Raw genomic sequence first — 25,844 nt, forward strand, 5'->3', positions numbered from 1 at the left:
AAAAAAAAAAAATCAAATCCTAGGTATGTTAAATTGAGTAGCAAAATTAGTAGATACTTTTCACTTTAATCTCTCTCAGCTTCAGTTTCACATCTGTAAAATGGTGATATTTATACTATCTCAATCATACATGGATTTTGTGAAAATAAATTCATTCATATTCCTGATTCACTCAATACAGTGCGAAGCATCATACCAAAGCCCATGAGGCAATTAATAATTCTGTCTTTACAGCAGGATTTGATTGGCATGCATTAAATAAGGCACAAGGCCACACATGGAATTATATGGAAAAAACAAAATATTAAAACACTCATTAAAGGGTCCTACCAAATTCACTGCCATGAATTTGGGGCTGGACTCGATGACCTCCTGAGGTGTCTTCCAGCCCTATGCTTTGATGAAAAACTCATCATGAACTGTGAAAGCTAGTCTCCCCTTGTAAAATCTGATCTTTTGAGTTTTTATACCCTATATAATACAGATTTCATGGGGGAAACCAAGTTTCTCAAATTGGGGGTCCTGACCCAAAAGGGAGTTGCAGGGATCATAAGCTTATTTTAGGGGGGTTGCAGTATCCCCCCCTTATTTCTGTGCTGCCTTCAGAACTGGGTGGATGGATTGCAGTGACTGCTGGCCTGATGCCCAGCTTGAAAGCAGCACCCCACCAGCAGAAGTGTAGAAGGGTGGTAATACCATACCATGCCATCCTTATTTCTCTGTTGTTTCCTTCAGAGTGGGGTGGCCAGAGAGTTGCTGACTGAGGATCTAGCTCTACAAGCACCAGTGCAGAAGGGTGGCAATACCATCCTTATTTGCACTGCTGCTACATGCAGCTTGGCCTTCAGAGCTGGGTGACCGGCCAGCAGTCACCATTCTTCAGCTGCTGAGCACCACTGCCAGTACCAGCACCACAGAAGGGTACTAGCAGTACTACAAAAACCCTCTTGCAAAAACCCATTCCTTTTTGGGTCAGGACCCCCACAGTTACAACATTGAAATTTCAGATTTAAATAGTTGAAATAACAAAACCTATGGTTATGGGCGTTGGGTGAAAGGCCAGCTGGGGAAGACAAGCCCGAGCTCTGTCCCCTTCCACTCGAGGTTTCTGGGCCATGTGCAGAGCTGTGACTGTCGTACTGCAGCCCCAGCCCAGCTTTCCTTGGCGGCCGGGGGGAAACTGGGCTGCCGAGTTGCAGCCCCATGCCTCCCCAGTGGAAAGGGGAAGCCGGGCTACCAAGCAGTGGCCCGATGCCTCCCCGGTGGCTGGGGAGAGCCAGGCTGGCAGCCCCAGCCTTAGGCAGTTGGTCTTGTGAGCAATTTTGGGAAGGCTCTGCCTTCCCTTGCCTAAATTACTGACCACCCATGCCTATGGTTTTTTTTTAATCCTGTGACTATGAAATTGACCAAAATCAACAGTACATTTGGTAGTGGTCTACTCGTTAAGTGAGAGAAGTGCCTTTGAGATGATACCTTAGTCACACGATCTGTTGGGGTGGGAGGGAGGGGCTGAGCTCCTTGTGGACAGAAGTTGCTGCCATGGAGCAGCCTCTGTTCACGGTAGGCCTAGGTAAGGCTGCTCTATAGAATGCACAACAACCTATCTGCAGTGGGCCCAAGCTTGCCATGGACAGAAGCTGTTTCATAGAGGGGGGCAGCACAGAGGAGCTGGTGCTGGGAGGAACTGACTTTTAAGCCAACTCCTGTCTGTTCCCCACCCACCCCCGCTGCCTATATAGCAGGCAGTAAGTGGGAGAAGGCAGATCCGCAGGAGCCACTGATATAGAGGCAGCAAGAGTGTGTGTGTGGGGGGGGGAGATGAAATGCGTGTAGACCACAGGATTAACCGATAGCCAGGTTTATCAGTTAATCTTGTAGACATCTACATGATGATGGGGAATAGGGTTGCCAGATGGTTTCAGAAAAAGTACCGTCCCCCCTTTGACAGTTAAGCAAAAATAAAAATAACAGCATGGCCCTCTTAAGAAACATGTGGTAAGGCTTTTTGGCCCTAACAGGCTACCAGCAGCCACCCGCCATCTTGCCTCCCTGCACTGGGCCAGACAACTCCCTGGTAAGCACTATGGTTGCCAGGCTGCCTCCTTATTGAGCTGGACAGCCCGAGATTTTTCGCCTCCTGGCTGGGAAAAAATCAGAAAGTACCGGACATTTTAGGTGTCAGGTATTTTTTGATTTTTTTTATGGGACAGGAGGCGAAAATACCAAACTGTCTGGTTCAATACTGGACCTTGGCAACCCTAATGGGGAGCTACCTTAAAAGCTGGCTCCCAGTATGCAGGGCTCCTGAGGCGCTGACAGCCACACTGCTCTGCTGCCCTGTATGAGTTTGCAGGGCTAGGCAGGTCGTTGGCTCCCTGGAAGTGGGCTGGCAGCCAGCGAGTGACCGTGTAACCGGTTTGACCGGCTACACGGTTACAGTAATAACGGGTTTTGCCATCCCCAATGTGCAGGGCTCTGCATCCAGGCACAATGCGGACCAACAACGCCCTTGCACTAACACGCGCACCCCTCCAGCAGGCCGCCCAGATTAAGAGCTGCGCATGCGCACACGTGGCGCGTCCACCCAGAGCATCCGGCTCTGCCCTCTGCGCGCCTGCTATCCCCACGTGGGAGCAGCTCCCGCGCAGCCCCAGCCCCGCAGTGACTCTGAGTCACCCACACAGGGCGGTGCACGCGCCCGCCCGCAGGCATCGCACGGCGCGCGCGAGCGGTTGACGTAACTCCGTGCGGGTGGAGGGACGGCAGGGAAGCGACGGGGAAGTTAGCGTCGTCGCGTTTTGGTGACGGCATCACCAGGCGGCGGCGGCCGGTGTGTTTGGAACCCGGCGCGCATCATGGCGTCCGTGGTGCTGAGCGAGGCGGAGAAGGTTTACATCGTGCACGGTATCCAGGTAACGGGGGGCGGGGCTGCGCGGGGGGCGGACAGTTGGGTGCCGCCCTGCGGCCGTGGGAAGGGGCGCCCCGGTCTCTGTTCGCCCCCCCCCCCCCCGCTCAGTTCACGGCTCGTCGCTGTCTGAGCCGCGCCGCCCGAAACTCAAACCCGACTGTTGGCTACGTAGATACAATTCCTGTGACGTGTCTGTCGCTCGTGCACTGACTGAGTGTGGGGGAGGGGGAGACGCCCCTGGGCCAAGGGCACCAGCTGGTCCCGGGGCGGCCGAGCGGAGGCCGCGTAGCTGGCTGCGGGGCTGTGCAAGCGGCCGGGTGCAGGGTAGAGATGTAGCCCGGGCTCCTGTTTAACCCTCACCCTTACTGCAGCCCTCTTGATCAGGCGGGGGGGGGGGGGAGAGCCAGCGCATCTGAGATGCTGCCTGTGAGTAGGGCTGTAATAGTGTAGTCGATTAACTGATCAGCAAAAGCTTGTAGGTTAATGCTCCAGACGACAAGCATTTCCCTCCCACCTCCCCTCGCCACTAAATTTCTTAGCAGGGTGGCCAGCAGCCTGGCTCAGTCTCGGCTTGCAACGGGTCTGGGACCTATCCCTGCTGTGGCTCTGCATTTAAATTGTATTAGGAGTTGGGCAGGTAGGCAACCCAGCTCAGTTCTGGCTCATACTGGGTCCGGGAACTCAGACCCTCCCACACAGGGATTGCTACCACTCTGCACTACTGCCTCTTTATCAGACAGCAGTGCAGGACAATAGGCAGCCAGTCCGCAAGGCAAGCTGGTTTTTAAATTGGCTCCCCTCGTGGATCAGCTCCTGCGGCTGCCTCTAAAATAGCAATAGAAACACGGAGTGGCAGGGGGCACTGGCTGCCAGTCCCATCCTTGGGGGCTATAGAATAGTTGACTAGCCTATAAGAATTAATGAGGTTACTCGACTATTAAGTTAATTGATATTTAATATCCCCACCTCTAATAAAGAGGCAGCAGCCTGGGGAGGGAGGCAGGATCAGGTGCTCGTGGAAAGCCAACTTAAGAGCCAGCTCCCGCCTCCTCCATCTGCAAGTATGTAACTGCTGAAATTTTCAGCGGTTACATGTTTACCAAAATAAACACATTTTTGCACCATTAGTGCAGAGCCTCTCCAGAAATGGCAAGTGTGTTTGTCCCTGGGGCCACCTGAGCAGCTGACCTGGAGCCAGCTGCTTGGGGCAGCCTGGAGGTCCACCCAACTGGCCACTGCAGAAACACATTCTTTTGCTACATTTCAAAGGAAGCCCTGCCTCAGCCTTTTAAATGTACAAGAGCCCCAGTGGGGCTCTTGTATATTTGAAAAACAGAATTGCAGCACGAGCAGAGACAGCTTCAGTCTCTGCTCACGCCATTTCCCGCTGTGCCTCTACCTCCCCTGCCCCCCGAGGAGATGGTGCTAAGGGGAACCAGCTTTTAAGCTGGCTCCTAGCACTGGGACCTGCTCCCCCACTTGCCGCCTCTCTCGGATAGAGGCAGCAAGTCAGGGGAAGCGACTAGTCACATCACTAGTCGACTATCTGATAAGCATTACATCTCAATGTATAGACATTCTTTTCTTAACCTGTGTATTATATAATTCTAACATTAGCTTTAATAAAAATGTTAAATCTGAGGACCCAACCGAGATCAGAGCCCCAATATGCTAGGTGCTACCAAAACACAAAGCTCTTTCCTTGAAGAGGTTGCTATGTAAGGTCCTGATTCTGCAATAAGCTGTGGACATAAGGTTCTTGTTTATGCATAAGGAGCTGCATTGAAGCTGATGAGGTCTGCCCACATGGAGCTTATTGCAGGATCAGGGCTTTAATGCACAATACAAACTAAGTGTAGAAAATGAGTAGTATTATGTTCTATCTCCATTTTATAGTTTATGCAGGAAGTCAGTGTCCGAACTGGGAATTAAACCTGTGTAACCCACTCTTTTCTCCCTGGGTTATTCAGGAGCAGGCCACACTCATCTGTGTGCCTGGATGCCTGATGTTTTTAACATTAAAGGAGATCCAGAGTGTCCTAGTGATTATGTTGGATAGTTGGGGATCCCCTATCTATCTTCTTGCTTTTAAAGCAGGCCTGGGCAAAAACCAGCCCTTGGGCTAGATCCAACCTGCTAAGCCATTGGATCTGGCCCGCAGATGCTGCAGGGAGCCCCAGGCAGGCCCCCCACTTGCCTTATCCTATGCGCACATTGCTCAGAAATGCAGCTGTGGGGCGTTTTTTCTTTAAAAACTGAGTCCAGAGGGGAGGGGGGAAAGCTTTTGGAGCTGCTCTCATCCCGGTACAATCCCATTGGCCGGTTTCTGGCCAGAAACTGGCTGGTGGGAGCTGCCTGTTTCAATTACAGGCAGCCACAAAGCACAAGGTGCTCCAGGCTGCAGCCTGTTTGGGGACTGGGCAGGCAGAGAGGCTGATGCAGGAATGGCTGCTGGCTTGTAAGTCTCCTGGCCAGATCCTGCCTCTGGCACCCCAGCCCCTCTTTCTCCAACCCTCTGACCCTCACTCCTGGGCCCTACTCCACATACCCAAATCCTCTGCCCCCCTCCTGTACCCATATCCCCTGCCAGATCCAGCACCCCAATCCCCTGCCCCAGATCACAATCCCCTACTGCCCTAGCTCCCAACCCAAATCCCTGCACCCACTGCTATACCCCAATTCACTGCCCTAGGTCACAATCCATCCCCCAGCACCCAGTCTACTGCTCCAGGTCACAACAGCATCCTTCACCCAAGCTCCCTCCCTTCTGTACCCAACCTCCATCTCAGACCCTGCACCTCCTCCATTAATATCATGAAAGAGTGTGGCCCTTGATTGCTTTCCAAATTCTTGCTTCTAGCAACTGTTCCTAAACTGGAAAAGGCTCCGCATCAGCAATCTGGCTCTTCTCTCCAAATAGGAGCCCACCAACTCTTTCCCTGCGCTGGCTGGATGAGAGCAACAATTTTTCCTTCTTTTTCCCAAGGACTCATGGGAGTTGTAGTCTCTAGGGCTAGATTGCAGCACAAAAGATCCACCTCAGTAAAAGTCAGAAGCTCCTATATTAAAAGGGAGCCTACACCAAGATCTTTCGAGTCTTATTCTAGCATTTTAACTACAAGACCATATTTCTCTCCATTGAGCTTCGTTAATCCCAGATAAAAATGTGGAAGATATTTTAAATTTCCCTTTGACTTATTAATAGGAAACAGTGATATTGCTTAACAATATTGTGATGGTGGCTATGCTAGGAGGATCTTCGGGTTGATGGCCGCGGCTGTGAAGACTATCGATGTATTGAAGTGGAAACAGATGTGGTATCAAATACAAGTGGATCAGCAAGGGTGAAGCTTGTAAGTACAGATATGAGGCGTTTTCATAAATTACTAGTGGAAGCTCCTAAATTATCATGACTTTGAAGTTGTATGTCAAGTCCAGATAGTATCACTTGACTATTTGTATTACTTTTTTATTGATTTTTCCTTTTCAGTGCAAAGATATAAAGTGAATACTGTAAGTGTATAACTGCTATCTGAAATATACACCACAGTGTTAACAGAAATTTGACTTTAATGATAGGTGGCACAAATTGCTTCTCTTTCACCACTTCCTATGTATTTTTGACAGATAATGCAACACTGTGCAGTGTCTTTGGGATTCCCTATTTTAAATGAATGGTTTATGTAAGGTTGAGTTCTCTTCCATGGGGGTTGGCTATCACTGCTTCTCCAAGAACTAGAAACCAGGAGGAAGAGTGATTAAGACAAATCTGTCAGACTGTAAACCCTGAGAGGAGTACAACCTCTTAGGGGACACTTGTGTTTACTAGTTCAAACTGGACGCTTCAGAGACCAGCAGAAAAAAGAAGCAACTTGTGGATAAAGAGCCTGACTCGAGGCCTTCTTTCTGATCCAGCAAATGGACAGGACCTTCTGTCCTGAGGGTGGTTAGGTAGAGGCAGCATTTCTTGCAAAAGGGTTGATGGGATTTGCCCTATTAGGATTCCATAAGACTAATAGGTGATGATCTCTGGTGGGCTTTTAGCATGCTTAGAGTAACTCTTATTGTTTCTTATGTGTTATGTTTTTTTACTTTAGGAATAAATGTGCTTGCTGTGTGGTAACGTATAACTGCCAACAATAAACTGGCCATAGCCTTTGGAAAAAAAGCCAAGTGCTGGCCTGGTTTGTCCATCTGGCTTGCTGGAGATATTACAGTGTAATATGGGATCCATGCAGCCTTAAAACCTCTGGTCAGGAGGGAATTCAACATAGATCTTTGCCCATGAGAGATATTAGCTAGGAGCCAAAAACTTGTAAGTGGGTGTCCTCAAGGTCTAGAGGTCAAGGTAGAGCGGGGAATACAGGTGAAGTTACCCAGAAAATGACACACCATCATGAAGAATGATTAATTAGCCCTACTGTATTCTATCACCTTATGTCAGTATTACTATGCCACTCAGTGGTATAGAAAACCCACTGAGCAACACATTATACAGACTTATCTCCCAATATAGAGAGCACTTTGTTATTGGGAGTGCTTCTCCCATCAACATAGCTACAGCCTCTTAGAGAAGTGGAGCCCCTACACATACAGGAGAAACTCTCCTATTGGTGTAGATACCATCTTCACAAAATGCTGTAGCTACACACTGGCAGGGTGTAACTGTGTGAACAAATCCTTGGTGTGAGAGAGTTCTATTGGCAAAGTACATGGAGACCAGAGAAAGCTAAAATAATCCACCATTTAAACCTGTGAAAGTAAAATCAGGAGTGTGACTAATAAATAGAAAAAATAATTCGTCATTGTTCCTATCACAACACAGTAACACTGCTGATTTAATGGATGTTGTATATACAGACCGGCTATTGCTCAGGTGTTAGAATAGTTCTGCATATGTATTTATTCCAGGACTGAATTTATAAAGTCATTAATATTTAGAATGTCCTGCTAGCATAGGGAAATTATGTGCATTCATAGGGTTTATCTGCGGAAATGTGCTCAAACTTAACATTGTCTTTTCAAAAGCTTTGATGTTTTACAAAATATTGGGTCATGCTCAAAACACCATTTGGCTGAATAGTTTGTGTAGATAACATAAAGAGAAAAAATAACAACAGTTTGACCCCATATAGAAAAATTGTACAAGCTATGGCTTAGAACATTTTTCTGGTTGAATAATGCTGGTATCTTAACAGGGACACACAGACATCCTGGTAGGAGTCAAAGCTGAAATGGGGACACCAAAGCTGGAGAATCCAAATGAAGGCTACCTGGAATTCTTTGTTGATTGGTGAGTATAATAAGAAAGAGTACTGTAAACCCAGTACTGTACTATGAGTGAATGAAAAACTATTACTCTAAAGCATATTCCTTAGTTCCATTGACCTGCTGGAGCGGTCTACTTACTATATATTTTAGAAATTTGCATCTGCCTGTCTGTCTGTGCATCCATATGTGAGTCTGTCTGTTCAGGAACTCCCCCTAAATGGTAAGAGCTAGGACCAGTACATTTGGTATGCAGCTTCCTCATATTCTGACCTAAAGCAAGGAAAGGATTTGTTTATGCCAGATTAATGGGATGTGCCTGGAATTTGATTGTGTCTCATAAAATGCAAAGGGAGGGGTCTTGCATGAGGGACAGTTATACCACAGAATGAGCACAGGGGGGACCAGGATAGCTATGACCTCATTGGCCCAGCAGGGGGGGCTTACTTTTAAGTTATCACAGTCAGCTCATTGTAATTAAGGCTCACACATGCTGCCATTTACATGAGAGCAGTGGGCATGTTAGGTGGACTTTAAAGCTCTGCTTCAGTTATGGAACAAGCACTTCAGAGGTTTGATAATAGAAATACTGATACTGCTTGAGTTAACTGCCCAGTACTCTGTTTGGAATATAAATAAAATACCTGTTAGTGGGTTGCTTTGACAGATTTGTAATCGTTTGATAAACTTCCTCACTCCAAACTGGAAGCACCACTGTTCTTCCCCAAGTATAGGGCTCCTTGTCTGTCTTCTATAATTCAGATTTTAGTACAGGTTGAACCTCCCAAATCCCAGACTCTCTAGTCCGGCAACATCCATGGTCCAGCTGGGCCACTGATATAGCTGAACCAAAGAGCCCCAGAGGTGGAGAGTGGGAGAATGCAGTGTTGGGGAGCTCTGGCTGGACCAGCAGTGGCTAGGCCAGATGGTGGCTGGGGAACCCCCAGTATCAGTGAATCCAGGAGGGGGTGAGGAGCCCTGTTCTGGCCAGATAATCCCTGGTATCAGCACGATCAGGCGGTGAACAAGGAGCCCCTGGCCCTGGCCAGGGAGCGCCTAGAGTCAGCCAGGCCAGGCAGCAAACAGAGAGCCTCTGCCCTGGCTTGGGAGCCCCATGCAGCAGCAGGGCCAGGCCACATCCAGGCAGCCCGGGGAATCACTGGCGTGAGCAGGACTGGCAGCAGCAGTGGCTTCAGCCAGGGAACCCTGGCAAGCCCTCAGTGGCAGTTGGCCAGGTGCTCCCAGCAAGGGAACTCCCCAGTGTTATAGGGGCCGGGGAACCCCCAGTGTCAACAGGGCCAGGTGGCCAGGGAGACCCAGCTGGGGAACCCCTGGTGGCAGTGGGGCCATGCGAAGCGGCCTTGGTTAGGAAGCCCCAGGGAATCTCCAGTGGTAATGGGGCGTCGTTGTGCAGGTGGCTCCGGCAGCAGCAAGTGGGAGCTCCAGCCTTGAACCCAGTCAACACCGGGTAAAAGTCTTCTAGCAAAATCTAAAACTAAAAACATTTAAGGATTTGTAATACTAGTTCTTGATGAAAACAAGCCTACACTGAATTTCTTAAAAGCATCCAATGCTTGTTAACACAGAGAAAACTCTCATAGACAGCTGGTTTCACTCAACATTCCCGAGTGACAGAAAAGTAAAAAGGGAGGGAGGAGGTAGCAGCTCTCAGCTTTGGAGTTTTCCATTTAGTATTGGTCAGGACAAGCTTTGAAGTCAAACAAGTGCAGTTTGGAGCTTTTCAGCTTCAAGTTTCGCACCTCACCAGCCAAACCTCTAGCTCTTTCTGGCAGCTGGATCATATGAAGACTTTTACCCGTATTGACTGGGTCTGGGGGGTGGGGTGGGTGGAGGGCTGTGCAGGCCATCCCTAACAGCACTCCTTGCACACTGCCTCTAGTGGTGGCTTTTGCAGTATTGCTTATCTCTGATCAGCCTCCCCATCAAACTCCAAGCACATCCCAGTTTCCTGCCACAACCAAAGTCTGACCTTGCTTTAAGTTAGGATAAAGGAAGCTGCATACCAAAGTTTATGGTCCTATTTATTACCATTTAGGATAGGGGTGGGCAATAATTTTAGAAGGAGGGGCCACTTTAGAAATTGTTGAAGTGGCCCAGGGCTGCCCCAGAAGGGGGTGGAGCCTTGGATGGTAGGGCATGGGGCCAGGACACTTCTGTGCACCTCTGCCCTCAGGCCCTGATTGGCCTGGGAGCTGGGGGGGGGAAGCACGTCAAGTCTTTGCCCTCCTGCTCTCTGGCACCTAGAGAGAACCACCAGCTGTTCTTAACAGTTGCCGGTTTGCTCTAGGTGCTGTGTGCCCCTGGCATGGGGAGACTTCACGCACTCTCCTGCCCCCAGGTTTCAATTGGCCTGGGGGTGGGGTAGTGGCAGGGCAACAGTGGGTCAGATAACCCACTTGGCAGACTGAATCTGGCCCACAAGTCTGTCTTGCCCACCCCTGATTTAGGAGTTCTTGAACAAACAGACTCACAGACAGCCAGATGCCTCTAAAATATAATTGCCAAAGAGAGAGAGACGCACGTGAGGGACAGGAGTATTGGAGAGCCTCTTCCTGAACTGACAGTCCTATTTTCTTCCTGTATGTGAGGTGGTTTTCTCTCAAGGTAACAACATGAGGGTAAGAGCTGGGCTCTCTGGAGACCTGATTGTTGAGTTCCAAAATATCCAAGCCATCAGAGGATATCCTGGAGAACATACTAGAAAGATTTTAAAAATAGAAGTTGGAGTTTTGGACATAAACCTTTTTTTTCTGTAATATGCGGTATACACAAATGTAGTGATACCAGTACTCTATCATGTGTAGCTGTAATGTATGACACTTTTTCAGAGTGCCACTAGATGGTGGTAACTGTGCATAATTCTACAACTGGATCTCTGTTATTGTAGAAGTCTCCTATTTCAAAGAGCTTTGTTTTTTATTTTTTCAAATTAAGATTTTTTTCCAGAGTGCTGATTATGCCTTCATTATTATGTTTACTATCTGAATTTCATTCTTGGCTTCTTTTAAAATATGTTAGTTTACTAGAGATGATTTAGCCATCCAGACATAAATGGTGATTATCTCCTGCTCAGAAAAGACCATCTTCTTCTATCACCACCATTTTCCTAACCTCTTACTCTGACTCTATCTTCTCCTAAAGTGGGAAAGGAACATTAGATTAGGGATGTTAGATATTGAGTAATTGAATAGTTGAGTAACCACATGAATTCTTATCTGTTCCTCGACTATTCTGTAGTTCCCAGGGGATGGAGCTGGCAGCCAGTGTGCTTCAACCCCATTCCTGGGGAGCCCCCTGCCACCCCGTGCTCTTGCCACCTGTGTGTCAGAGGCAGCAGCGTGGGATGCCAGGCAGCAGCTGGTCCATGAGGGGAGCCAGTTTAAAAACCAACTCCCTGTGCAGACCAGCTGCCTGCCACCTCGGTCCGTGGGGGGTCCGAGCCCCCTATGGACTGAGGCTGCTGGGCGGGAGGGGACAGAAGAGGCTGTCGTGAAGCAGCCTCTGTCCATGGGGTGCTCGGGCCTGCCATGGACAGAGGCTGCTTCATGGCAATCTTCCCCTGCCTCCCTTCCTTCCCACACTGCTGCCTCTGATAGAGGAAGCAGCTCAGAGATGCGGCAGGTGACACAGAGCCAGTGCTGGTGGGGAATCGGCTTTTAAGCTGGCTCCCCTCAGCACCGGCTATTGCTCCCCCCGACCTTGTGCCTCTGATACAGAGGTCAGCAAGGAGGGGGAAATGCATGTAGTCAACAAGATTAACCAATCAATCTAGGCTTATTGGTTAATCATATAGTCGACTACATGTCGACATACCTATATTAGACCTCTTTAAACTATGTGCAGTGCCATTCCTTGGAATGGATGATTTGGGTGGACTGATAACTGATGTTGAAACTTGTTTTGTTTTCCCCTAAAACAGTAGGGTGGGAATTCTAGATCTCAGTTACATATCTCAGCAGGATAGCTGCATTTTTAAAAAAAGTGATGTTTTTTCTTGTTTAACTTTGTAAAATACTAACTTATTAGTTTTGTCACCATAATAGTCTTCCTTTTTGGTTACTATTTATGCCAGAAAAGGCCATATAGCAATTGAATCTGCATGCAATGAGACTTTGAGTTATTGCTGGATATTGGATGTAGAAAGAAATTGGCCACAAGGGAGGTGAGGGCTATACCTTTGACCCCAGGTCTGTCCATTTGCTCCTCCAGGCTGAAGGGAACATTTCCTTTAGCTTCTGTTGGCCTGGAGGACCTATTTCTCTGGTACATTCATGGAAATGCAGGGACCACATCTGCTTCTGCTATTTCTTGGGTTTAACATCCTAGTCTGTGGATGACCTCATGCCATGTTGTGATCATTTGTTGCTGCAGTCAACAAATGATCCTAAAAAGTTGCTCCTAAACGTTATCTTCAGATCTCATATGTCTCATGCTATATAGATTAACTTACGATAAATGAAACACAGGGAGTGGAGGCTAAAGTTCTTGTAGCACTTGTGTTCTCAGGTTGACCAGATGGGACAGCTCAATGCTTGAATCTTTTGCTGTGATAGTGTGAAGATGAGCAGAACTTTTTTTTCTCTTCATAAAGTCAGTGAAGTTTGATGTATATACAAGAACAGTTCTCAACCTGGGGAACTTGTCAAACTGGGGCACGGTGAGCTTTGTCAAAGGTTCCAGGCCTATGCACAGTTAGAGGAGAGGACTGATTTACTTAAAGCAGAGTTCCATTTATTGGAATCCATATATTTTTAATGGCCCCAGTTCCATTTAGATTACATCAGGAATTCCCATTTTGGAAAGGGAGAGAGAGAGGTTGGTGTGGTATATTTAAAAAAAAAAGTTGAGAATTGCTGTTATAACAGCAACAGGTCATAGCAGGAGGAACTTTATGAATAGAAGTACCTTCATTTGGAGGCACTCACTGCATCAGTCTGGCAGAGAGAAATGCCACATGATGTCTGGCTGTTTTAGCCAATTTTGCTCATCAAAGTTCTAAGTGTGCTGAGAGAGCTTCTGTGTGCTATCTGCATGTTGAGTTATGGGGCGGTATTAGGCTCATTGATGAAAATAGTCAGAATGTCTCCTCAAAAGAGGGCAAGATATTCTAACCAATTCTCTCAAGGAGATGGGGATGAGATACTTAAAGCAGGTGCCTGTCTAGACTGTTCACTTAAAATAGTTTCTGTAGTAAGTAAGGACAGCTTTACAAAACAAAGTACATCATCTGCAGTCAGGTCATTTAATGAGGCTCCACTGTAAAATGGACGTTCAGGGAAGCAGATTTGAGGTTGCTGTGGGAACCCCAGCTCTGAATTTCTTGACTTCCAAACAACTGAATCTCAAGCTTTTAGTCTGATGTGCATATAATTGGCTTTTATATGCTACCAAAATTTCAAACCCAGTTTGCTTTTAAATTATGACTAAATTGCGTAGTGCAAATAAATGTGCTCATTAATATCTCTACTGTCTATGCAAATTGTACTCACTGACTTCCTGTGTTCCTATTTAATCATATATTGGAAACTCTTAATGTTTTGAATAACTACCTGAGGTCTAAATAAACAGAGGTGGGAGAAGTCAGTGGGAAAAGAGATACTAAACTATTCAAGAGGAGTAACCATGTTAGTCTGTAACTAAAAAAAAAAAGAAAAAAACAACAATGGTCCTGTAGCACCTTGGAGACTAACAAAAATATATAAATAGTAGCATGAGCTTTCGTGGGCACACCCCCAGTTTGTCAGATGGCTGCTTCCACAGGACCATTGTTGTTTTTTAAGTTTTATTCAAGAGGAAACAGGTTTACTGATAACTTAGGAGTGCTGACATGGAGAGGTGGTCTGTGAAGGATACGTCTTTACGCTAGAGATGTTAACTATTGGGTAATTGAATAGTTGTTAACACTGGGGGTGGGGCTGGCAGCCATTATGCTCTCTGCCCAACTCCTGGGGAGTCCCCTGCCACCCTGTGCTGCTGCCTCTGTATCAGAGGCAGCAGCGCAGGGTGGCAGAAGCCCCTGTCTGTGGAGGATCCGAGCTCCACGTGAACAGAGGCTGCTCCGTGGGGAGCTTGTACTCCCTGTGGACAGGGGCTGGTTCTGTGAAGCAGTCTCTACCCACGGAAGACCCAGGCTTGCTGTGGACAGAGGGTACTTTGTGGCAGCCTCCCCTATCCCCACCCCTCTGAGAGGCAGCAGCACGGGGCGGGGGAGGCTTTTAAACTGGCTCTCCCCAGCACCAGCTCCTGCCTCTCCCCTCCCTCCCACTGCTTCTGTAGGAGTCAGCAAGAGGGGGGCAGGTGGGTCCATAGAAACAGCACATGTGGGGAGCTGGCTTGAAAGCCGCTTCCTGCGTGTATCGGGTCCAGCCTGCCCCCCTCACCCTCCACACTGCTGCCTCTCTATCAAAGGCAGCAGCACGGGGTTAGTGGGGGCAGGCGGATCCAGTGCTCATGGGGAGCCTGCTTAATGCCAGCTCCTCACGAATACTGGCTCCCGCCCCCTTCTCCACGCTTGCTGCCTCTGATACAAAGGCAACAAGAGCGGGGAGCACATGTAGTCAACAGGATTAACCAATAAGCATTGGCTTATTGGTTAATTGTATAGTCGACTACTCGTTGACATCCCTACTTTATACTGAATTATCTAGAAAATCTTGATTATCATCAGGGCTTGACAAACGGCGGCGTAATCTACTCGCCAGCCCCGCACTGCACATGTGCAAGACCTGCATTGCGCATGCCGCCGGTAAACGGGGCAACCGGCTGAAATCTACTTGCCACGGGTGAGTAGAAACAGCGATTTGTCGAGCCCTGATTATCATAGAATGTGACTGAGAGCTATTTCTTAATATTAGAAATCTTATTTTAAGTCTTATTCAGGAATAAGAATAACATATTCCCTTTGGCCTTTATTAGATCTTTTTGTGTTCCACAAATACATTTTTCTGAATTCAACTGCTGGGCTTTGTACAGTGGGAAAAGTATTTCAAATGTCTGAATGTAAACATTTCTGTTGCTACACTACTGCAATATCCAGTGACCTTATGGTGAGAGTATTTACTGTTTGAAAGGGATGTGTTTAGGTGTAGATCAGGGCTTAGTCTCTTGCAATTATAAGATGATTAAGGTGTCATAAAATCAGAGACACAATTATCCAGATCAAATACTCTTAAGTCCTGGTTTACACCTACAAATTAGATCGACCTAAATATATTGCTCAAGTCTGTGAAAAATTTCTTACTCTGTTCAGTGTGGTTATGTCAACTGAACTCCCAAAGCAGATTAGACAGAATTTTTCTGTCAACCTGGCTCCCTTGACCAAAGGGATTTTTCAGTCGATGTAGACAAATGTGTATACTGCGGTGTGACAGTGGCACAGCTACAATGCTATAGCTGTATCATTGTAGCAGCTATAGTGTAGGCATACTCCAAGTCTAGCATTTCTTGTCTGGGCAGTACTCCAGTTATCCAAGTTTAAAAAAAAAAATCAGCATTTGACTCCTGGTTAAAACAAGTAAAAACTGAAGTTTTCAAAAAATAGCTTTTACATCTGGTGTATTGACATACCTGCATAACTTGAATAAAATTTGAGTTCAGTTTTGCAGTCAAGTTTACAGGTAAATCGTTCCACTCATTTAAATGGGAGATACATTTGCTGAATTGAGCCCTTCATTGGTGTGTAGTTTAATAATTCTGGTGATAAGTCTCTTTTAGAATTTGCATGGGTTTATAATTTTGGCTTATCATTAATTGTACAGTTATTACGGTGTGTCATTTATACATCTGGCAAATGACAACATCCTGCCTTTTGTTAGGGACAAAAGAAAAACAGTTAAAGCATTTGAAATGAAAAGTATTAAGTCTTTCATTTTAAACAACATCCCTTATTCCCCCCCCCCCCCCCCCAATTCCTTAATAAAAGTCTTCTGTCATGTGTAGTGAGATCATTTAATGAGGCAGTAGTTAGCTTGGGGTGAGGAGAGGGATTTTTAAAAGGCGTCCCACCACATTTGAAGTTAGTTGAGATTGACTAGAGCTGTTCTTGTTGAAGTCCGAGACTGTTTCCGAGAAGGCAAAAGCAGACCGTGCATGTGCACACACAAACAGCAAAGAGAATGCAGCTTCTGTCTCCAATGTTGACTTGTGCTTGCAACCTTACTCTGCACTGAGTAGGTCTCAACTGGAATATTGTATCCAATTCTGGGCACCGCATTTCAGGAAAGATGTGGACAAATTAGGAAAAAGTCCAGAGAAGAGCAACAAAATTATTGAAGGTCTAGAAAATGTGACCTATGAGGGAAGATTTAAAAAATTGGGTTGTTTAGTCTGGAGAAAAAGCTTAGAAGAGACATAGTACCTAAAAGATTGTTAGGAGGAGGAGCAGAGGCAAACGCCCAGCGAGATCTTAGGGGGCTACCGATCATGTGCCCCGCCCCCAGCCCAGGGAAGGGCTGGGGCAACACCCCTCCACCCAAGTCCTGCCTCTCCCTGTGCTTACTCTGCCCCTGCTCCACCCTCTCTCTTCCCTACCTCTTCACCCAAGACAGCCCTGGGAAACTAGTGGGAAACAGCACTGGCAGCAGGCCCCTCCCCTCCCCTCCCCTCCCCTCCCCTCAGTAGTATGGTAAGGGTAGCAGAACAAGACTGCTGTGGCCCTGCTGTTTTGCTCCCCCGGCCACCTTGTTGCTCTGCTCCCACTGGGTAGTGTGGGCAGTCCCGCTCCTCCCATAGAGCGGCACTGCTGGGAGAGCGAAGCAGCAGGGCTACTTTGCTTCACCTGCCGCTGCTGGTGAATGCAAGGAGTAGTTCCCTTGCTGTTGTTAAGGAGAGGGGTTGTAGCTCTTTGTCTCTCTCACACACACACTCTCTCTCTCTGATAAGGAGAGAGAACAATTGCTGAGGCTAAGACAAAAAGCAATGGGCTTAAATTGAGGCAAGGATGGTTTAGCTTGGGTATTCTAGTTAAGCAGTGGAATAAATTGCTTTGGGAGTTGTGGAATTTCCATCCTTACCTAACGTTCTCTTAATCTCCCAATACCTGTCAGAGATTGTCTAGATAATACCTGGTCCTGCCATGAGTGCAGGGGACTGGACTAAATGAATTCTTGAGGTCCATTCCAGTCCTATGATTTTATGACTTCTGGTACCATGCTTCTCTTATTTACCAGTTCTTGAACTAAACTGGTAGGCCTTATTATTTAGGCTAATTCAATCTGCCTCCCTTTTGCATGTTTTCCCATCAACATTTATCCTTATGTGATCAAAACATTTTGTAAATTTTCCCATAGTTGAGTTAACAGGGTAAGCTTATAGGTCCAGTTATTACAACATGCCCTGGGACTGCATTTGCCTTCAGTATATACTAGAATAGAACCGGAACAAAATTCACAATGTTGGTTTGGAGATTTTTTTATAGGCTTGTTCCCTTTGTTAGCTATAACATTTTTTAGCTGTGTGTAAGGCTCACCACAGTTAAGGACCTCTTAGTATGGATGCTCGTAAATTGACATTTATTTTATAGTTAGAAAAGTAAAGATTCATGTTACTCTGATTGTTTCTTTAAAAAAAAAAGATACCTTTTAATTGGTATTCACCATAAACCCCACTTGCTTAGCTATTATGACACTGTCTGCAAGCAACTCCATAACTGGAGTATCCAGTAAAAAATTTACTAATTAAAGTTGTGCAGTCATGGCATTTTGTAAAGTCTTTTTTGCCTCTCTTTCTACATCTCCCTCTCCTCCAGTCTTGTCTTTTGTCTCATTTATCTTTAACAGGCTGTATTGTTAACTGTTTGGAACTTACTGTAATTTTCTAATTTTTTATCTCAGAGGGCAGAGGTAATTAAATGTTAGTCTGAAGGAACTGTAAGTGTAGTTAGTATAGTGGACTTCCATATTGCTAGTCCTGATGCTAATTTTTATGTTATCTCAAGGTATCCTCACTTTTCTGTGCTTCATTTCCACTCTTGTAGAGTGGGAATAGTATTTTCTTTGTGGTGGTGATGATATGTACTTACAGTTTGTGAAATGCTTTGAGTTCCTTGGATAACAGCTGCTTTAGAAATGCAAACTATTTATTTTCTTTTTCCTTCATCCAGTTCAGCAAATGCCACTCCTGAATTTGAAGGCCGGGGAGGTGAAGAGCTTGGTACAGAGATAGTAAATACTCTGTACAGAATATTTAGCACTGAAAACACCATAGATGTGAAATCTCTTTGTATTAATCCCAGGGAACATTGCTGGATTCTATATGTTGATGTTTTGGTAAGTGAAGCAAATGAAACATAACTTAAGTTCCAGGGTGACTGGGGTGAGGGCATGATAACAGTTTTCAAGTACCTAAAAGGGTGTTACAGGAAAGAGGGAGAAAAATTGATCTCCTTGACCTCTGATGATAGGACAAAAAGCAGTGGGCTTAAATTTGAAGCAAGAGAGGTTTAGGTTGGATATTAGGAAAACAACTTCCTAACTGTCATGGTGGTTTATCACTGGAATAAATTGCCTAGGGATGTTGTAGAATTTCTGTCATTGGAGGATTTTTAAGAGCAGGTTATATAAACACCTATTAAGGGCAGACTAGATGTTGCTTGGTCCTGCCATGAGTGCAGAGAACTGGACTTGATGTTCTCTTGAGTGGGGATGTTAAGAAGTGGTTAGTTGTGTAACTGCTGAAAAATCTCAGTGGTTACAAACACTTGTAGCAACTCCCAGCATGTACTTGCTCCAGCCTGCTGCTCTGCTCCCAGGGAGCCAGCTTCTGCCACGTGCTGCTGCCTCTGATACCCTCACACCCCAGCCCTGGGCCCATCATATACCTGAACCCAGACTCCTGTGCTCCCACATCCCTACCCCCCTGCCATAACACTCCTGCACCCCCCCCCCCATATACTCCAACCCCACCGTAACCTCTGATAGAGGCAGCAGCATGGGGTGGCAGCCAGCTCTCCAGGAGCAGGGCAGGAACCTGCGTCTAACCATTTGAAAGGTTAACCAGTAAGCCTAGGCTGTTTAAATAGTGATAATTTACACCCTTACTCTCAAGGTTCCTTCCAGTTCTGATTGTCTATGGTTTTATTAGTGAAGTGGGAGTAAAGTGAGTTGAATACTTGATCTCTTACTAAAATGGAAATTAAATTTTGTCCGTGTTCTGAAGTTAACCTAATGAGTTGCTGAATCACAGTAATGTGCTTAAAGTCCTCAGAGAGAGAGACAGCAAGACTTGAATAAAGGCCTGGGAGATAGCTTTATTCTCAACTCTGACACTGAGTATGTCTTGAACAAATCAATATTTCCCTATTTATAAAGTGGATAATAATGGATAACTTCCTCCAACAGGTGGATTAGTTCGTGTTTGTAAAGTGCTTTGAAGATGTGTAGCTAGGTGATAAGTACAATTGCCAGAGCCAAATGTAGATCTGTGGTAACAAACAAGAACACTCAGAATGCAGAGAAACCTTAATCAATGATGTCTTTAAAAAAAAAAAAAAAGATATTAATCTAATTTATACAGGTACGTGCCTACTCTGATTACTGCAGTACAGAACAATCAGAGGTATACTGATGAAGTTTGATACAGTCTCAGCAGTCATCTTATCAGAAGCTAAAATAATTTAATTGAAAATGAAGTGCTGTTTTTAAAGAGTAGCACTGGGAATTTCAATTATTTGGTAAATGGGAACTAAGCTGCAGATTATTAGAGGATATGAATGTTTGCATAAAGTCAGTAAATCACTTTTTAAATCTCATTATATCTCTCTTACTGCACAATATTTCAAACTTCTTGTTTGAATTGTTCATGATACTGCCAAATTTACCTTCGCAGTAATTCTGTAATCCCCATGTGTAAACAAATAATTATGGGCATTTTAAGTCTTCTTACTTAGTCACATTTAAGAATAAGTGTGATATCCACACTTATTTCTGTATAACTTTTAGATTGTTAAATATATCAGTATCTTAAAGCTCTTTATGTTCTATACATTCTTGATTTACATCCTCTTACATGGTCAGGATTATGCTTTTCCCTCAACTAAAAATCGATTTAATAATTCATAGTCTAACTGAAATGTGTTCAGGACTAGGATTTGTACTGAATAGAGTGCAAAGGTAGAACTCAGATATCTTGTTTCTTTTTTGGGAGAGCAGGGTGTGCCATTGAAAAACTACTTACTTCTGGGGAATTTTGCACCACTGTGCAGGTGCAATATTCATGTCCCCCACAGATTTCTTTACTTTCCCATGGAAAAATGACTTTCTGACAGGAAAGCCAAGGGAAGCCACAAGAGTGGTGACGTTCCCCTTGGCATGTTGTTTTATGTGACCTTAGCAGCCAGTGGAGTGGTAAGTTGCTGCAGGGAGTTGGGGGAGGGGGAAAATGGCAGGATCAGGCAGGGGAGGCCCCAGCTGGTGGCTCCTGCTTTGTGCCAGGCTCAGCTGCTAGTCCCAGATGAGCTGGGGGTGAAAAAGATGGGATTTCTTCTCTTTCCTCTGCAAGGAGCAACCAGAGCTGGGTCAGATCCACCCCTGGGTAAGAGAAAGCTCTGCCCCCCCCCCCCCCATTGGTCGTCATCTACAGGACGAGAGAGAAGTGTATGGGTAGCTGCTTCTCCATCTGTCCAACCGCTGTACATCCAGGCTTCTCAACTGGCCTGCACCTAGAATCTACCCAGCTTTACTGAGCCTCACCCCTGCACCTAGAGCCTCCCACACTCTAACCCCAGCCCTCCTGCATCTGAACACCCTCTCCCGGACTTACACCATCCCCAGCTGAGCCCCGCACATCCGAAACCCCACTCCAACAAGTCTCACTCCACTGAGCTCCAACCAGCTGCACCTGGGAACCCACTGTATAGTCCCATTGCCCCTGCACCCAGAACTCCCAATGAATTCTTGAACAACCAGATCCCCTCCCTCTCGCCCCACAGAGAATACTCTCAGCCTGCCTGCCCATACCTGGTGTACCTGGCATGAAGGGGCTGTTCCCCTCATGTTTCTGGGAGCAGGCTCAGCTTTTGCAATGTTTCTAGGTTGGGTGTAGCCTTACTGCTGAGTCTGGGGATTGGGAGAGGGAGGGAAGGTTGCAGGGTGATCAGCTATCTCTCTGTAGCCAATGGTCTGTGCTCCTCACTGCCGTGTTGGAGCCTCCACTCTTTGGGTATGTCTACACTACCACCCTTGTTCGAACTAGGGTGGTTAATGTAGTCAACTGGAGTTGCAAATGAAGCCCGGGATTTGAATTTCCCGGGCTTCATTTGCATGTTGCCGGGCGCCGCCATTTTTAAATGTCCGCTAGTTCGGACTCCGTGCCCGCGGCTACACGTGGCACGAACTAGGCAGTTCGGATTAGACTTCGTATTCCGAACTATCTGTACACCTCGTTCCACGAGGAGTAATGGTAGTTCGGAATAGGAAGCCTAATCCGAACTACCTAGTTCGTGCCGCGTGTAGCCGTGGGCACGGAGTCCGAACTAGCGGACATTTAAAAATGGCGGCGCCCGGCAACATGCAAATGAAGCCCGGGAAATTCAAATCCCGGGCTTCATTTGCAACTCCGGTTGACTACATTAACCATCCTAGTTCGAACTAGGGTGGTAGTGTAGACATACCCTTATTTATTGACAACATTTGCAGAATTTTAAAATGTGTGTAGAATGTTGATATTTTTGATGCAGAATACCCCCAGGAGTAACTACTGGTATAGCTATAGCAAGCATCATTAGATAGAGTAACAATATTGCAAAACAGTAAGAGTACAACATTTAGAGGTATTTCTGTAGCACTTACTGTGCTACCTTTTAACATTGTATTAATGGTGCATTACGGTGGAATTTATCTGTAATTCTACACTAATATCAAGTGGGGATTTCTATTTTTGTGAGTGTAATGAAGAACAAATTAATTAAAGGACTTTTTACTGTATTTTCCCATAGATATGTAAGAGTAGCTCTTTTTCATGTAGTGGGTGTTGCACACTAAGTTGTGGAGAGAATAAACCTCATTACGTTTGTGTCGGAAGTTGAAAAAATACTACATTCTTGGGTATGCAATGGACCAGAAAGAAAATATTTTGTTTCGAAAATAGCTAGTTCTAAAAGATTTTAGTGGATTCTTACTTAATTTCGTATTGCTATCCATAAACAATCCACAATTTCAGAGATGTATCTGAGTTTCAAATAAGATTTGCTCAGTCTATGCAGCTTCAGGAGGAAAGGGAGAAGAGATTTGTTTAAGAGATAGTGTTGATTAGGGATGTAATAGTGTAGTCGATTAACTGATAAGTAAAAGCTTATAGGTTAATGCTATAGACTACACCCCTCTCCCCCCGCTGCCAGTAATTTTTTTTAACTGGCTGGCCAGCAGCCCACCTCAGTCTCAACTTGCACCGCATCTGAGATGTACCCCCCACTGTGGCTCTGCATTTTAAGTGTATTAGGAGCCAGTTGGGCAGGCAACCTGGCTCAGTTCTGGCTTGCGTCGTGTCTGGGAGCTCAGCTCCCCTCTATCACCTGGATAGGGGCAGCTGCCATAGGCAGCTGGTCCACGAGGAGAGCTGGTTTTTAAACTGGCTCCCCTCGTGTATCAGCTTTGCTTGGCATGCCACACTGCTGCCTGTGATTTGGAGGCAGCAGTGCAGAATGGCAGGGGCCTTGGGAGTGGGACTGGAGTGCACTGGCTGCCAGCCCCATCTCCGGGGACCATAGAATAGTTGAGTAAACTATAAGAATTTGTGAGGGTAATCGATTACTCAATTAACGGATCTTTAACATCCCTAGCGTTGACGTCAAGTCACTCCTCTAAAAAGAGATACTTTTTCTTTGTTAGTAACCAATATTTTATTTGCATTATTGTTGAGACTTGCCTTAATTGATTACACAATCACACTGTTTATGTCCAGTAGACTGAACTGAAAGGAGTTAGACTACAGATTCACATGCAGAAGCCACCCAGCAACTCTTGGTTAATGCTCTGGTTGTATAATAGTGATCGCAAAAGAAATTATCTGTTTTTGAAATATAAAAAATTCCATTATCCCAAGAGCAGCCACAGTGAGTTCAGAAAGACCCTAAACCATGAATCTGCAATCTCTTCATACCTACCGTTTTCTTTTGTGGCTGATGCTAAAGACAGGCTTTTAGAAGCCTGTTGGAAACATTTATAGTCCTCTTTACACGAATTGACCCCGCAGTGTCTCATACAGGATGGAGAGAATGTGAACGTACAGTTTTTCCACCTCTTTACAGCACATCATTCACATGGGAAGGCTCCTTTATGCTTTATTAAAATCTTAACCATTTCTTGTTGAGCATCCATGGAAGAGGGTTTTCTGTTCCTACTGATTGGAGTCTTTTTCTTGGAGAATAAAACACAGGCTAGCCTTAGAATTTTATTTAACCACTATTCAGTTTATTGTGGTTTTTGGAGGGAAGGATATGGGTTTTTTATCTTCCACAACTCAAACAGCTGCACAGATTGAATGAACAAAAATTCACCATGTATGGAATATTAGTCTAAGATATTGTTTTGAAAAAGTTTCACTCTGCCTAGCACAATGGGTCCCTGGCCTGTACCACCTGCTGCAATGCAAATGATAAAGGTTTATACTGAAGGTCTGAACATAACATTAACTATAGTACACTCATATACCCTGTTTTGTTTTTAATAAAGTGCCTTTATTGCATGTATCCAGTAAAATCCAATAACTGCTGAAAATGACAGGCTAATCTCTCTATAGCCAGCAATTGCGGCATAACAGTAATTTTGTCTTTTAGCTTTTGCTTTCACCTTTTGTCAATTGCACCTTTCAGACATCACTTTGTCTTGGTATAAGTAATCAGTCTGAGATATATAACCAACCCTTAGGTCATTTCCTTCTGGGCTTTTTAATTTTCTATCCTGATTACATTGCATATACTTCAAAATCAGACACTGTGAAACGCTAATTCACTCTCTTCACAGGAGCCAAGTAGATTGGTGAATCCATATCTTTCCTGTTAAGATAAGGGGCAAGTGCTTTCCTTGGGTAGGTTTTTAAAGAAGAATTAAAAATGAATGCCATAAGTCTGTGTGTGTTCTGAGTTTATTTTTAAATATTACCAAAACTACAGATGGCTGAAACATTCTGAATTTCACATTTGACCAAAAAATATTTTCAACAGTTATACCGCTTCACTTTTCATTGAAAGTTTGAGTTTTTCAAGTAGCTTTAATGGAAATGAATGCTTGTCTAAAAATAATTCTTATCACTTGCATTTTGTAATCATTATAGTGTGTGCTGCGCTGTATATATTTGGTTTTAAAATTGTATTTTCAAGCATTTACTTTAAAGTGCAATTTTGGAAAGAAACTCATATATAATGATTGTCTGTGACTTCATAGGTAATGTTGAATAATTAAATATAGAAAGCTTTTTAGAGTTTTGGTGACATAAGTATGGAGATAATATTTTGATTTTTTTTAGACTAATTCATGTTTTTTGTGTTTTACCTCAGTTATTGGAATGTGGTGGCAACCTCTTTGATGCAATCTCTATTGCAGTGAAGGCAGCTCTTTTTAATACAAGGTATGGGACAGATCTTAATTTTATTAGGAGGAGAAATACTTTCTGGGAGATGAGCACTCATTATTAAAGCTTAAACATGAAACAGTGTATTTGTGATTTCAGTCCAGTGTGTGGTGTTTTTTTGTGATTTCATCCTGCCGGAGGATGTTGTGAAGACCACAACTTTAACAGGATTCAAAAAAGAACTAGATAAATTCATGGAGATTAGGTCCATCAGTGGCTATTAGCCAGGATGGGTAGGAACAGCATCCCTAGCCTCTATCAGAGGTTGGAAATGGATGACAGGAGAGGTATCACTTGATGATTCACTGTTCTGTTCACTCCCTCAGGTGCATTTGTCATTGGTCACTGTTGGAAAACAGGATACTGGGCTAGATGGACCTTTGGTTTCACTCATTATGGTCATTCTTCTGTTCAGTTTCTGTTCAGCAGTTGACAAGGAGATGTGTGACACAGTTGAAAGACTGAGTGAACATGGTGACCGTTACCTTTCCACCCCCTTTAAACATGCCCAACTTCAGAAAAAGTGTTGGGTTTTTTTTGGCCAGGATGTATAATTAAAGACCTTCATGCTCTAGTTTTCAGAGGGGCTGAAACTCCATGGATGCTGCAGGTGCTTGGCACCTCTGAAAATCACTTTATCGATAGGGCTGCCAGTTTGTCAGCTGCTGTAAATTCCTGAATAAAAATAATTACATTTTTTTTTCTCTTGCATTAAACAACATTAATCATGATTCATAGTTTCTTCGCAAACCTATTGACTGAGAGAAGGAAAGTGTCCAAGAGGTCCAGAACTCAGGAAATTTTTTTGTAAGTGCAGCGTCATTAATGAAATCATCAATTTTGCTTGTTATCCTACTCTGCACATGGAGTGACCATGATGGAAGGCAGGGGTTCTGGAGCAGAGGCATTTTGCAGGCCATTTTCTTATTTGCCTTCTAGAGATATAGCTAAGGCCATGTCTTTACTTCCTGGAAGATCGACGCTGCAGTGGTCCATCTTCTAGAGTTCGACCCTGTTGATGCTGGAACTCCTGCTCCTCATAAGGAGTAAGGGAAGTCGATGGGAGCCTTTCTCCCATCTACCT

General features: G+C 45.1%; 1 protein-coding gene across 2 annotated transcripts in view; it reads left to right on the top strand.

Moving 5' to 3' along the window:
* Positions 1-2,610: 2,610 nt before the first annotated feature.
* The window catches only part of EXOSC7 (exosome component 7), a 34,704-nt gene continuing 11,470 nt past the window's right edge, over positions 2,611-25,844 (top strand). The window contains exons 1-5 of one of the 2 annotated variants that reach the window (XM_075921870.1): positions 2,611-2,912; positions 6,160-6,261; positions 8,107-8,201; positions 18,297-18,462; positions 24,687-24,757. In XM_075921870.1, the coding sequence (XP_075777985.1) occupies positions 2,856-2,912; positions 6,160-6,261; positions 8,107-8,201; positions 18,297-18,462; positions 24,687-24,757 (491 nt within the window). In that variant the 5' untranslated portion in view covers positions 2,611-2,855. Of the gene's footprint in view, positions 2,913-3,310; positions 3,335-6,159; positions 6,262-8,106; positions 8,202-18,296; positions 18,463-24,686; positions 24,758-25,844 lie in introns of those variants that run through there. The other variant, XM_025181356.2, reaches the window with a different exon arrangement.

Source organism: Pelodiscus sinensis, chromosome 2 (assembly GCF_049634645.1).
Source record: "Pelodiscus sinensis isolate JC-2024 chromosome 2, ASM4963464v1, whole genome shotgun sequence".
In the NCBI taxonomy this organism is placed as follows: Eukaryota; Metazoa; Chordata; order Testudines; family Trionychidae; genus Pelodiscus; species Pelodiscus sinensis.